At 35.9% G+C, this 13,170-nt stretch overlaps 1 protein-coding gene and 1 non-coding gene across 2 annotated transcripts; one reads left to right on the forward strand and one right to left on the reverse strand.

The window, feature by feature from the left end:
* Positions 1-1,693: 1,693 nt before the first annotated feature.
* Positions 1,694-1,799, forward strand: LOC145806569 (small nucleolar RNA R71). The gene has a single exon (XR_014349896.1). It is a non-coding gene; the product is annotated as a small nucleolar RNA R71 (small nucleolar RNA).
* Positions 1,800-11,130: 9,331 nt separating this feature from the next.
* Positions 11,131-12,609, reverse strand: LOC114319417 (protein SRC2 homolog). The gene is made up of 2 exons (XM_028266426.2): positions 12,256-12,609; positions 11,131-11,636 (listed from the first exon to the last, which is right to left on the reverse strand). Exons 1-2 carry the CDS (start codon positions 12,541-12,543, stop codon positions 11,349-11,351), a joined length of 576 nt encoding a protein of 191 aa, XP_028122227.2. The 5' UTR covers positions 12,544-12,609; the 3' UTR covers positions 11,131-11,348.
* Between the last annotated feature and the right edge of the window lie 561 nt (positions 12,610-13,170).

Consider the following 13,170-nt stretch of genomic DNA (forward strand, 5'->3'; position numbering starts at 1 on the left):
GTAGTTGTAAAAAATTATAAAAGAAAATATAACTGCTGTCCAAAACGTGGAAAAGTCAATAAGAAGAAAAGTCATGGCCTGACCAAAACGCGTGGTCATTTAAAGGCGTAGCAATAACTGCTGTCACTAAGGGCAGCAGTATGCCCAAATCCTTCCAAATCAAAAAATAAAAAATAAAATTCTCACAAGATTTGTTTCCTTTCTTTCTTTCTTTTTCCTTCCCCCCCCCCCTCTCCTCCTCCCTTTTTTTAAAGCTCAAAGAAATCAAGATTTCAAAAAGCAAATGACAGTGTAAAGAAACCCAATAATGGAGTTGGAGGTATGAATAACAGTCATAAAGAAACTCAGCTACGTGAAATTCAATGCTTAATGTGAAAGGAAAGCAAAAATTGGGGATAAGACGAAAAATGAAGCAAAACCCAGATCAAACTGAGGAAACATTTATTTAAAAAAATCGAGATTCCAATTTTTATTTTTTGTAAGAAAAACCCAATTACAGATACGATTCATATATACGATTTACATAAACAACTCCAAAACAAAGGGAGGCTGAGAGGAGAGGAAAAAAAAACCTAGATTGGGATTTCTGCAATAGAAGAATGAAGCAATTTTGTGCATCGTGTTTGATTTTCTGTATTTGTTTTTTGTCCTCATTCGTTCACGGTGGGCATTAGACAACAACATATCAAAAAATTCAAGAGCAGAGCTTTTTGGTTATGTAATCACAGACTCTTCACAAGATTGGATGGTATTCTGATTGACGTCCCAATACTAATTTGTCTCCCTCTTGTGCAAAGGTGGCGTTGGCGGAGGTGGAACTTTCAGCCGTTGTCTCACTCTCGCTCTCTCTCTCTTCCATATGCCTTTTGATGAACCCTTCTATTTTCCTTTTGATTCGATGAAGCCAAAAGTTAATGTATTTTGATAGACATATATATATTTTTAATATGTGTTTTGGCATTTGGCGCTTGAATTTTTTATTTTTATTTTGACGTTACTTTTTTCGGTCATAGCTTTCACGATAGAAATTGAGTGTCGTGTTAAGTGAAATATTTTCAACGACAGGCATATGTGCGTTGTGGATATTTAATGTATTAACAACATGCCTTATACATGTCATATAAAGTTTCATTATTTATGATTAACATTACAAGCTGTAAAAAAATTATCATTATTAGCATTAGTGGTGTGGGCGATTGACATGTCTTCGTTAGGATGTTATTTACGATACGCAAAAAAAGAAAGTCATAAAAATTAAAAACTACGACTTACATTGATTGTATGCCCCTAATGCGATGCCATAAAAACCCAGTTTTGTAAGTGAATATTCACTTACACCATGGACAGGACTAAAATAGATTGACCAAGCCTCTTGATATGAAGGTTGTGCTGACTGTGAAGAAATGTGTCCTAATGCTAACAGTTTGTCCATCTTTCAAGACAGTTTCTCAACTTGTTGAGCAACATGCAACCTCATATAAGCCTCCTTGCTTTGTACTACCAGAGATTGGTTGTTTCTCATGATGAGAAGTAGAGGCATGGTGTGGGGGAATTTTCACCCAGAGTTTCGAACAATTCCTAAGTTTCCATGTCACTTTTGGTAATAAAAGTCCCTCCACAGGATGCATCAACCATTTGCCGATGTGGCTCTGTCAAACCAAAATAGAAAATGTGAACAAGTTTCCACTGAGGGACCTAATGATGGGGACACTGGTGAAGTAAATCTTGAAATCTTTTCCAAGTCTCATGGAATTGCTCACCATCAATTTGAGAGAAATTGGTGATGGCTTGCTTAATTTGATTGGTCTTGCTAATGGGAAAGTACTTTTCCACAATTTTTTTCCGCATTTGTTCCCAGGTTGTGATGGTATTTACAAACAAGGAATTTAGCTAGTGCTTAACCTTGTCTTTGAGTGAAAAAGGAGAACATCTCAACCTGAAGGCATTATCAATGAAGTTTTCGAGTTGTATTGTAGAGCAAATCTTTCAAAATTCATTTTGGTGTTTGTAGGGATCCTCATTACTAAGCCCATGAAAAGATGGAAGCATCTGAATGGTACTAGGTTTAATCTCATAATAAGTGGCAATGGTTGTTGGGAGTTGGATGCAACGATGGTGAAGTGTGTGTAGTAGGCGTAAAATGTGCCTTCAGTGGTATGGGTTGGGCTTCAATTGCTTCATCCATTGCTAAATAAGTCAGCTTAGATTTGTGAAGATTCTTAAGGGTCCGCTCTAGCTTAGGATCATATGACACCAATTTAGGAACACAAGAATGACGACCATTCATACAAGACACTCATTCACTCTTTTTCTTTTTTTTTTTAATTTTATTGAAACTTGCAACAGAAACCAAAACCTGCAAAAAGAAAAAGAATTAGCCCAATAGATCGGGCGGTTCAACTGTCCCTAAAAAAAATTACGATAAATTTAAGTGTGATAAAATAAAAGGGGTATAAAACCTCTCTAATTTAAAGGATTACAAGACCTCTCCAATTAAAAAAGTAGTTATTTGCAGTAGTCCAAATATTATTTGTCCAGCAGAGGTAATTAATCTACAAACATCCAGCAAAGGTAATTCACAAATTATACGTCCAGAATGGGTATTTCCTTTCTATGTCATGGTATCAAGTTTTTTTTAAAATTAAATCTCTAAATTAAATAATTCTATTCTTAGTCCCCGGCAACGGTGCCAAAAATTGATGTTGTTGTTTACGCACAAAAATATTTTATTTAAAAATCAAGTAGCAACTACTACTCCGTAGAATAGTGGTCAAGGCCAGGTGTCGATCTGCATAGACTAAAGATAAGAAATAAATTTAATTTAGAAATTTAGGATTTTAACAGAGTTGTTGTGAACTTTTGGAGTGAAAATTAAACTATTAATTAAGTGAAATCAGAGGAGAAAAATATTTTAGAATTTTGAATCCACCACTGACCACGTAATTGGAAGTTGTTGTATTAATTTGTAGAAAATCTTTAATTTGGATATTATGATGTATCTTAGCCTAGATACTTTATAAAAATAATTTTTGCATAATAAAATCCGAAAGGACGAATCATCTTCGCTTAGCACGGACTGTCTTCATAAATTATACTAAGCTCACCCGTCGTACTTGGCATGACTCGTCTAACAATTTTACTACACAAACACTGAAAACCATTTGTATAACGAATATTATATAATAACATTTCTTATACAAACAAATCTTTTAACGTTATACAAAGTATTTAAATTAAATCAAAACTATAAAATTAAATACAATTCACCCCAATTACTTGATCAGAATTTCATCTCAACCCTAAGACGAGAAAGTTAGTTTCACATACTCATGGAGCTTGCCACTTTGAAAAATATACCTCCTAAACTCTCCCACTATCCCTTTCTTTCTTTTCTTCTTTGAGCTTCCTCCTCTTGAGCTCGTTTGTAGAAGTTTTTCTCATAGGCATTTAACTTGCAAATAAGACCAATATAATATTGTAATATATAAATTGGTTGACAGATAGGATGGAACATTTGACTCCTCCATTTAATGTTTTGTTTGTTTTTTTTTAATTACAATAATATATTTATAATTATATAATATAATATATATACATATGTAAAGCCTGTGGGATTTCGCTGCCGACACGTTTTACTTATTTATTTAGTTTATTATATTTATTATTTATATAATATTTTTAATAATCAAATCAAATCAAATCAAACCAAATCAAACCTTAAGTCTCATCAAATGGGGTCAGCTGCATGAATCCTTCTTTTCCACTCGATTCTATCCAAGGTCATTTCATTAGTCAAATTAAAGAGATTTATATCTCTATTTACTACATTAGTCCACGCCAATTTAGGTCCACCCCATTCCCTAACACTACCATCTACTGTCACTATATCACATTTGTTCACTACTACTACCTCTATTGGTCTCTATTGTGTATGACTAAACCATCTTAATCTATTCTCTATCAACTTATCTTCTATCGGTACTACTCTCACCCATTCTTGAATATACACATTCCCAACTCTGTATTTTCTAGTCTTTCCATACATCCACATTAGCATCCTCATCTCAGCAATACTCATTTTATTTACATGTTATTTTTTAGTTGCCCAACATTTTGTCCCATACAACATCCCTAGTCTAATAGTTGTTCTATAGAACTTCCTTTTTAGTCTAATAGGTACTTGTTTATCGCACAGTACACCAGACGCACTCCTTTACTTAAGTCACCACGCCTTAATTCTGTGGATCACATCTACTCCAATCTCCCTAGTCGTTGAGATAATCGATTCTAAATAGCGAAAATATTCATTCTAAGGTAGTTATTGGTTATCAGTCTTCACTTCTCCTCAGCTTCCATTGTGATTGTTACTAAAATTACACTCCATATATACTCTTTCTTAGTTTTGCTTATCTTAAATTCTTTAGATTCAATTGTTTTGCTCTAAATTTTCAATTTAGTGTTAACTCATTTTCTAGTCTCATTCATTAACACGATATTATCTGCAAAAAACATGTATCATGGCACATCATCCTAAATATTGCATGTCAACTCATGTATAGCACATTTATAACTCTCATTCCCAAGTTAGAAAATCCAGTTGGTTTATCTAACTATAGACTTATAAGTCTAGTGTGATCCATCTACAAAATCTTGGCCAAAGTTCTCTCACACAGATTGAAATTAGTGCTTCCCTCAATCATTGGTGAAACTCAGACTGCATTCATAGGAGGGAGAAATATTCTTGATGGGGTGTTCATCGCTAATGAAGTGGTGGATGGTTGGAAGAAGGCCAACAAACAAGGATTGATTCTTAAATTGGACTTTGAGAAAGCATTTGATTCTGTAAATTGGGAATTCCTTTTCTCTTTGATGACCAGTTTTGGCTTTTGGGGATAAATGGATTTCTTGGATAAAAGCTTGTGTTTCTATAGCAAGAATCTTCATTCTAGTGAATGGGTCACCTGCTAAGGAATTCTCCCCCCAAAGAGGCCTTAGGTAGGGTTATCCACTCTCATCTTTTCTTTTCAACATAGTGTTTGAAGGGCTTAACATTCTTCTAGTTAGAGCACTTAATCTTGGTATTCTTAGTGGTGTGGAAGTTGGGACTAATAATGTTCTTATATCTCATTTGCAATTTGCCAATGATTCCATTCTCTTTTGTGAAGCTACTTGGGATCAATTGGCATCTCTTAAAAGAATTCTCAGATGCTTTGAAGTACTATCGGGTCTCAAAATTAACTACCACAAGAGTGTTATGTGTGGTGTTGGTGTGACTGAAGATATTATGATTTTCTTTGCCAATCTTCTCAATTGCAAGGTGCAGGGCCTTCTTCTAAAATTTCTAGGGCCATCTTTAGGTGCTAATCTTGGTAGAAAATCTACTTGGAAGCTGTTATTGACAAAATCAAATCTAGGCTGTCTACGTGGAAAAGAAAATTGCTATCCTTTGCAGATAGATTAACTTTGATCAAATCTACTCTGTCTAGCTTATGTGTTTACTTTCTTTCTTTATTTAAAATGCCAGAAGGAGTGGCTAGAGAAACAGGAAAGATTGAGGCTGCATTCTTATGGGGTGGTAGTGATCTCAAAAGGAAAGTTCACTTAGTGAAATGGGAGGAGGCCACAATGAGTCTTGATCAAGGGGGTTTAGGCATCAAAAGGGTCAGGAATGTTAATGATTGTTTACTACTCAAATGGTGGTAGAAATTCGGAATCCAAGTCAATGCACTCTGGAAGAGAGCTGTTTGCAGTAAATATAAGATTAAAGAAAATTATTGGCATCCTCCAATAAAGTTCTCTTACAAGCACTCTAGAACATGGAGTGGCATCTTATCCATTGGAGCTTCTAACAGGCCTATTTTCAATTTCTTTTTGGACAATTGCATCATCAAAGTGGGGAATGGTCACAGAAGTAGTTTTCAGTCTGACAGGTGGGTTGTATCCCTCTACCTGAAATCTGCTTTCCTATTCCTTTTAATCTTTCAACTGATCAAGAAGGTTCTTTCTACCAATACTTTGTTAGAAAATCAAGCTCTAGTGATTGGAATCTCCCACATAGAAGAGAGTTGTATACTTGGGAATTGGCTGAAGGAGCCAGACTCAATGTTGTATTATCCTTAGCTCTTTCTCTGTGTATGGATTTTGCAGACTGCCTGGTCTGGTCTAATACTTCTATAGGCCAGTTCTTTGTCTCGGTTCTTTACTCTCACAGCTCTTCTCTTCTTGGTCCCCATATCAGAACTTGTAAGTTTATCTAGAACTCTGTATTGCCCCTTAGAGTTTCATTTTTTTGTCGGTTGGCTTGGAAAATTGTATTAAATGCTCAGACTTTCTTCTCAGGATTGGTGTTCTTGACATCAATGCCTCATTCCTCTGTTCATTCTGCAATTCTGAGTTGGAATCTGCCACTCATGTCTTGATTCATTGTCCCTTCTCTTGGTTAATTTAGTCTGCAGTGATTGAAGATTGAGGATTTCATTGGTGTATTCCGAAATCAGTTGATAGTCTACTTGCTTGGTGGATGGGTGGTAAATTTAAGAAGCTTGAATTGTCTATTTGGAGAACCATTCCATTAATTGTTCTTTGGTCACTTTGGAAGCACATAAATGAATGTAGATTTTCTAATGCTCAACCCAACTCATCTGCTCTACTTGATCTCATCAAATTCAGAACAGCCTTTTGGCTCAAAGCTTCCATTAAGAATTTCCCTTACACAGTTGATGATCTGGTTTTCAAATGGAGTCAGATCAGGAGAAGAGCTTGAATTTCCTGAATGCTACCGCTCTCATCCTTCTTATTTCTTACATGGTTGGAGCTTACACATAATTTGGTGCTGTTTATTTTGCTATCTGTTGCTGTTAGTTTTTGGTGTTTCAATAAGAGGTGTTGCCACATAGTCTTGGTTCTATCTATTGGTCTGTTTTTCTCAGAGTTATTTTGTTGTTTGATCAGTTTGCTATTGCTACTGCTACTGCTCTCCTCTTTCTTATCTTTTTTGTGGCTAGAGCTTGCTCAGATTTTCGTGTTTTGTTTCAATCAGAGATGTTGCTACACAGTTGTTTTATTAGTATGCTTTTCACAGAGTTGTTTTGTTGCTCTGCTGTTTTGCTCAGATTTTGGTGCAAGCTTGCTTAGATTTTTGTGTTGTTTTGCTTCAATCAGAGGTGTTGCCACACAGTTGTTTTGTTGGTATGCTTTTTATAGAGTTGTTTTGTTGTTCTGCTGTTTTGCTCAGATTTTGGTGCAAGCTTGCTCAGATTTTGGTGCTGTTTTGTTTCAATTAGAGGTGTTGCCACACAGTTGTTTTTGTGATGACTGGGACCCTTTTCCCTCTCTTTCTTTTCCTTCTTTTGGTTCGCTCTCTTTTGTTCTTGTTGGGTTGGCACCCTTGGAAATCATATATGAGTTAAGACTCTTGTCCTTGCATGTGGGTCGGTGTTTAAGTTTCTTGTCTCAGGAGGTGCGGGGTCAGGTCCGGAGTGCCCGGGGGTGAAGTGGAGAAATTTCTGGGCTGCTGGGCAAGGCCGCACGTGCGGGGGCCCAGAGCCGCACCCCGCACGTGCGGGAGGCCAAGCCGCATGTGCGAGAAGAGGGGATTTTGGGTGGCCAGCATTTTGCCTAAACGGCACGTGCGGGAGAAGGTGTTGGAAGAGCTCGGCACGTGTGGGGATGAAGGCCGCACGTGCGGGAAGGGGGCTCCGCACGTGCGGGAATGGGTGCTGCATGTGCGGTAATCTGGGCAAATTCGGGGCTCTGTTTTCTCTCCTCTTTGAGGACTGATTCTGTCTCATTTTTTTTATACTTCTCTCTCTTTAAAAACATATTTACTTCCCCTTCTCTCTAGAAAACACGTCAAAACATCTACAACTCTTTGATTTTGCTAATCTTGGGCCAAGATCTTGAAGATTCAAAGCTAGGGCTTCATTGGGTGGAGGAAAATCCAAGGCTCTCTCTCACCTTCTAACTCTAGGGTTTCATCTCTTCATCAAGAGCTTGAGGTAGGGTTCTCCTTTGAGTTATATATATGTTTATATAGGATTTTATTTGTTGATTTTGGTGAACTTCTCCTCTTATTTTCAAAAATGTTCTTGGTGGTTCAACAAATTGAATGATTTGTAGATCAAACATTATATTGTGTTCATTTAAGGGCTTTTTGTTGAAACTTTGAACAAAATGGGTTGAGATTGAGGTTGATGAAAGGATTTCATAAAAGGGATGGGCATTTTTAGGGTTTTTGTGAAAAACTTAGAAATTTGGGGGTTTTGGGAGTGTTGGGTAAATTAAGGGATTTTCTTGTGACTAATGAAAGAGTGAGTGAAAATTTCTTATTTGTGTTGTGTCATGAAGACTCTAGTTGCACATGAGTTGGAAATCTCACTTGATTTGTTGGCAAGATATAAATATATGTATATATATGTGTGTGATTACAAATTGTACAATGTTGGTTTCATGATGTATGAGTATTGTAGTATATGGAGATTAGTCTTCAAGCATTGGTATGACTTTGGGATATTTAGAATGTGAAATTATATGAATGATAATTTCGTTATTGTATAAAGATCCATGATCGCAAATCTTAGACTATATCATGATATGACATCGAGAAGAGAAAATGAGAAATGTAATGGCTTGACAATGTTGATGGAATAACTTGAAATTTGAGGAAAACCCATGGGTCATGAACACATGATTGCATTGCATTTTCATTCATTAGGTAATTTGCATCTTGGAATTGAAGTTGGAAATATTCACTTTGTGTAAAGTTATACATACATCTTGTGAAATGAGAACTAATGGGAATGTTAAAGGGGTAAATATGTTGGTAAGTCCAGATAGGGGGTGTAGTTGAACTTGATAAGTTGGCCTGAGTGTCCATGGTGAAAGACCAGAAAGTCGCGTGGATAGGTGTCCAGTCTTCCGATTAATACCGGTAAAAATGACAGTTTGGTAGTGCTTGTATAGTCTACTTCCAGACACCAGCCTAGGGATTATTAGAGTCGTATTTACCGTCCCTTTTGAGTAATTGGATGTTGAAATCAATGAGATTAAAAATGTTGTTGAAAGCTTGATGATTTTTCTAATAAGCATGGCATACAATTACATTTTTTTTTAAGAACATGGCATGGCATCTCATTGAATTAAATGTTGCGCATCTTACATAAACGTATATACTTTGTTAATGATTCTCTACTGGGCTTTATGCTCACCCCTATGGGTTTTGGTGCAGGTAAAGATGTGGTGCTCCCGCCAAATTAAGGGCGTGGAAATATTTTAAGAAGAGTAGTGTGCTCTTATTTTGTTGTGATTATCTGTAAAGCCAGGGGCTATTTTTGGTATGGGTCCGAGAGACCACTTTTGTGTAACCAGGCTTTAGCCTCGGAAGTTGTAGCCCGTAAGGGCATTTTATTTATTTTTGCAACTAGATGTTTCATATGCTATAGATTCAGGTGTTCTTTTATTTCGTTGAATGTATATTGCATGTGAGACTTTTGTATTAAACTCTTTTAATCAAATATGGAATGATGTGAGGATTATTGTTATTATCTAGTGAATGTCCATTAATGTGGGTAGTTCACGTTGAAATATTTTTGGGGCTTTACAGTTTTGTTGGTCTGTTTTACACAGAGTTGTTTTGTTGTTCTACTGTTCTTTTTGTCTTTGTTTTGCTTTATTCGTTGGTTTCTCACAAACTAGGAGGTTGGAGTTTCTTTTAGCTCTAAGTTCCGCTTTATTGATGTAATTCGGTTGTGTTTTATCAATATAGTTTTCTTTGTCAATCCAAAAAAAAAAAAAAAAAAAAACTCATTCATAGCTAAAGCGAAAAAAAAGAGACTTAAGGTTAATCCTTGGTGTAACCCTATAGTAATTGGAAATTCACTCGTCTATCCAGCAGGCGATCTAATAGTAGTCACCACACCTTCATACATATCCCTAATCACATCAATGTAACTTTTTGTCATTTTTTTCTTCTCTAACACCTACCAGAATATATCCCAAGGCATTCTACCATCATATGCATTTATATAATATTATTAATATAATATACATAAATAAATTGTATTAAAATATAATTTATAAAACAATTTATATACAAACACTTAAAATATATAAAAACACATATAATTATATAAAATTATAAAATATTACAAATAAACGATAGATCAAATGTATAACAGTTAGGCTCTGATCAACGTGTCTAACATAGGAATGGCAACAGGCCAGGACGGGACCAGGGATTACACTCCCCGTCCCCGATCCCCGAAGGTATAAAATTCTCCGTTCCCATCCCCGCTCCCGGCCCCGATCTTGATCCCCTTCGGGGAACCCAACACCCCCCCCGCCCCTGCTCCCTAATGGGGATCGGGTTTTCCCGACCCCGAAAAATCCTCGTCCTTTTTTTTTTTTTTTTTTTTGTTTGAATTTTGCATATAGCATTTTTTTTTGAGGCAAATAAAAATAATATATATAAAAGCATAATCCAGCAATGTTCAAACATAAACATAAAAATAACAACAACATGACAAACAAGATACAAAACAACACTCACACCACAAAAAAAAAAAGAAAAAAAGAGTCCCACTTGTGAATTTTGCAAAGTAGCATGCACAACTAACATTATTAGCTAAGTTAACTTCTAAAATCAACAGGCATCTCTCAAAGATATTCCATGAGTCTATTCCTACAAAATACTCCATGCAACATAATAGTAACACACACACACACACACACACACACACATATATAGGGGTATAATAGTAATTTCAATTCGGGGCAGAAACGGGGCAGGGCCGGGACTGGGAAACCAATCACCGTCCCCGGCCCGAAAATTATCGGGGATTTATTTTTGAATACCATCCCCAACCAGTCGGGAGTATTTTTCGAGAAAAAATCGTTTTAATCGAGATTGAAGGGCTGGATTCCCGTTAGGTCAGGTTCAAATTATCATCTCTAGTCTAAGAGATATTACAATATTACAATCCGGATAACAGTGAAATTTAGGGACAGAAAATGTTTAGCCACATAATACATTCCAGCTGCCCTTTGTTCTTCCATGGTCTACCTTGCACAATAGGCTTAGCCTTTCGTTTGGAAAGAAAAAGTCACAAGCTTTTTGGCTAAAAGGCGCAAAAAAAATAAAATAGACTTTTTAATCTAATAATACAAAATATCACATCAAACTCATAATCATTACAGTTTTTTTTATCACTAAAGTCAAAAAAATAAAAAATCTCATCCCAAACGTCCAGGTTAAAATAGCAAAAAAAATCAAAAAATCAATCTTCCTCCCAAACGAACCCTTAATACGACTCACTATATATATGTATATATGTGGTGTTTATTTCTGCAATTCATTCAATGACATCCGGATCAGTGAAGATGGGTATTTCTTCAATCTGCATATCCACTCCAGTTGTTGAAATCAGTGTCACGCGTAGCAACACAGCAGCTCCAGATTGCAGTAACTTCTTCCACTTGGGAGGTCTTTTGACAGTCAAACTGTCTCCAAACCTGTATGAAAATGTCAACGTTCCCTGTACACCGTCGGAACCCTTCTGCACCGGGCATGTCATTTCTCCACTGCAGTTGCCTCCATTTTTGATCGAGCTATCGAAGAGCTCTTTGATTGATGTGTGTACCTGTAGATTATTGGTGGCATTTAATCCAAAATTAATTGGCAATTAGTAAAGGCGACCATAGGGGACAAATCTCTACGTTTTGCATGTGCAACTTGGTCGCATGTGGAAGTGATGAGATACGAAAGGTGTGTGAAATGGACTCGGTTAGACACTTAGGCCATGTTTGTTTGGGCGGACTGGATTAGCATTCCCATGACTAATAATCCTAGGATTATGAATCCGTTGGATTATGTATCCTATCTTAACTAATAGTTAAGTTTAAAATAATTAGTCCCTACTTCAATTGTTTAACCAAATATCGGATTAATAATTTTATTGGATTATTAATCCAATCCCAAGCACATGTCCACTCAAACAAACATGCCCTTAGGCCATGGATGGTGGTGCTTGGTGGATATGGTGGTGGGTGGTACAGGTGAAGTGATGCAACATGTTAATTAGTACTCCAAGAATACCCAATAATTTTTCAAAAAATATGTCATTTTAAAAAAATTGTTGGTGACATCTCATTAGATGATGGTCATCTGTAAATATAAAGTTCATCGGACTGATGTGAATAAAAAGCTTTTTTCCTATATCATTATTAGACAAATAATATGAGATAAGTCTCTAACAGTACCTCTCCTATGTACTTGTCGCCAAGCTTACGCTTACAATATAACTTGATGACGAGCATGAGGCCATGGTGTATAACTGCGGACTCGCCAACGGTGTATTCCACAGAGTGCGACCATTTCGGACTCGTCCCACCGTGTTTGTCTGCTTCAGTTCTCTTCTCAGCTTGAGAGTTAATTGAAACCCTAGCATAGACTTTCATTTTGAATACTTTTCGAACGTCCTCAAGATCACTTGCTGATATTAGGGTTACTTGGAATTTCCTGCACACAATGAACTTCCCACTCTGCATTTTTTTTCTTTTTTATTTTATTTTATTTAATGAGATGAGAGTGTTTTCAATATCTATATATGACCTTAAAAGCGTAGAAAATGCACTTGCAATCTTATATAGGATAGAAACGTACGAAGCACGGACGCACACACTGCAAAAAAATTAAGGCCTTGTTTGGTTTGACTTTGAAAAAAAGATTTTAGAAATTTTTTTTAGAAATTTTGTTTGGTTTGTAATTTTTTTCAAAAAAATTTTAAAATCACTTTTTCTCTCATGCACATCAATCAATTATTTTTTCTCTTTCCTTTATTTTTTTCGATAATTTTTTTTTCATATATATCTACTCAATTATAACAACATATCAAATCATCCCAAACTTTTAAATTTCAAAACTATTTTCAAAATATACAACTAAACAAATTATAAAAATTTCTAAACTCTCTTCTTAAAATATTTTTTAAAAACTTATCTCCAAAATCAAACCAAAAAAGGCCCGAGTTTCCTGGTGCAGCACAGATGAGACAGAGAGAGAGAGAAGAAGACCAAAGTGAAAAGTTATAGTGAAAAGTTAATGAGAGCAACTCGTTTTTCTTCCCAAAAAAAAAATGTGTACTAGCTCTGGAAAGTTGTCACCAACAAACTAAT

The sequence above is a fragment of the Camellia sinensis genome, chromosome 13, assembly GCF_055761805.1.
Source record: "Camellia sinensis isolate YWXY chromosome 13, ASM5576180v1, whole genome shotgun sequence".
Taxonomy (NCBI): Eukaryota; Viridiplantae; Streptophyta; class Magnoliopsida; order Ericales; family Theaceae; genus Camellia; species Camellia sinensis.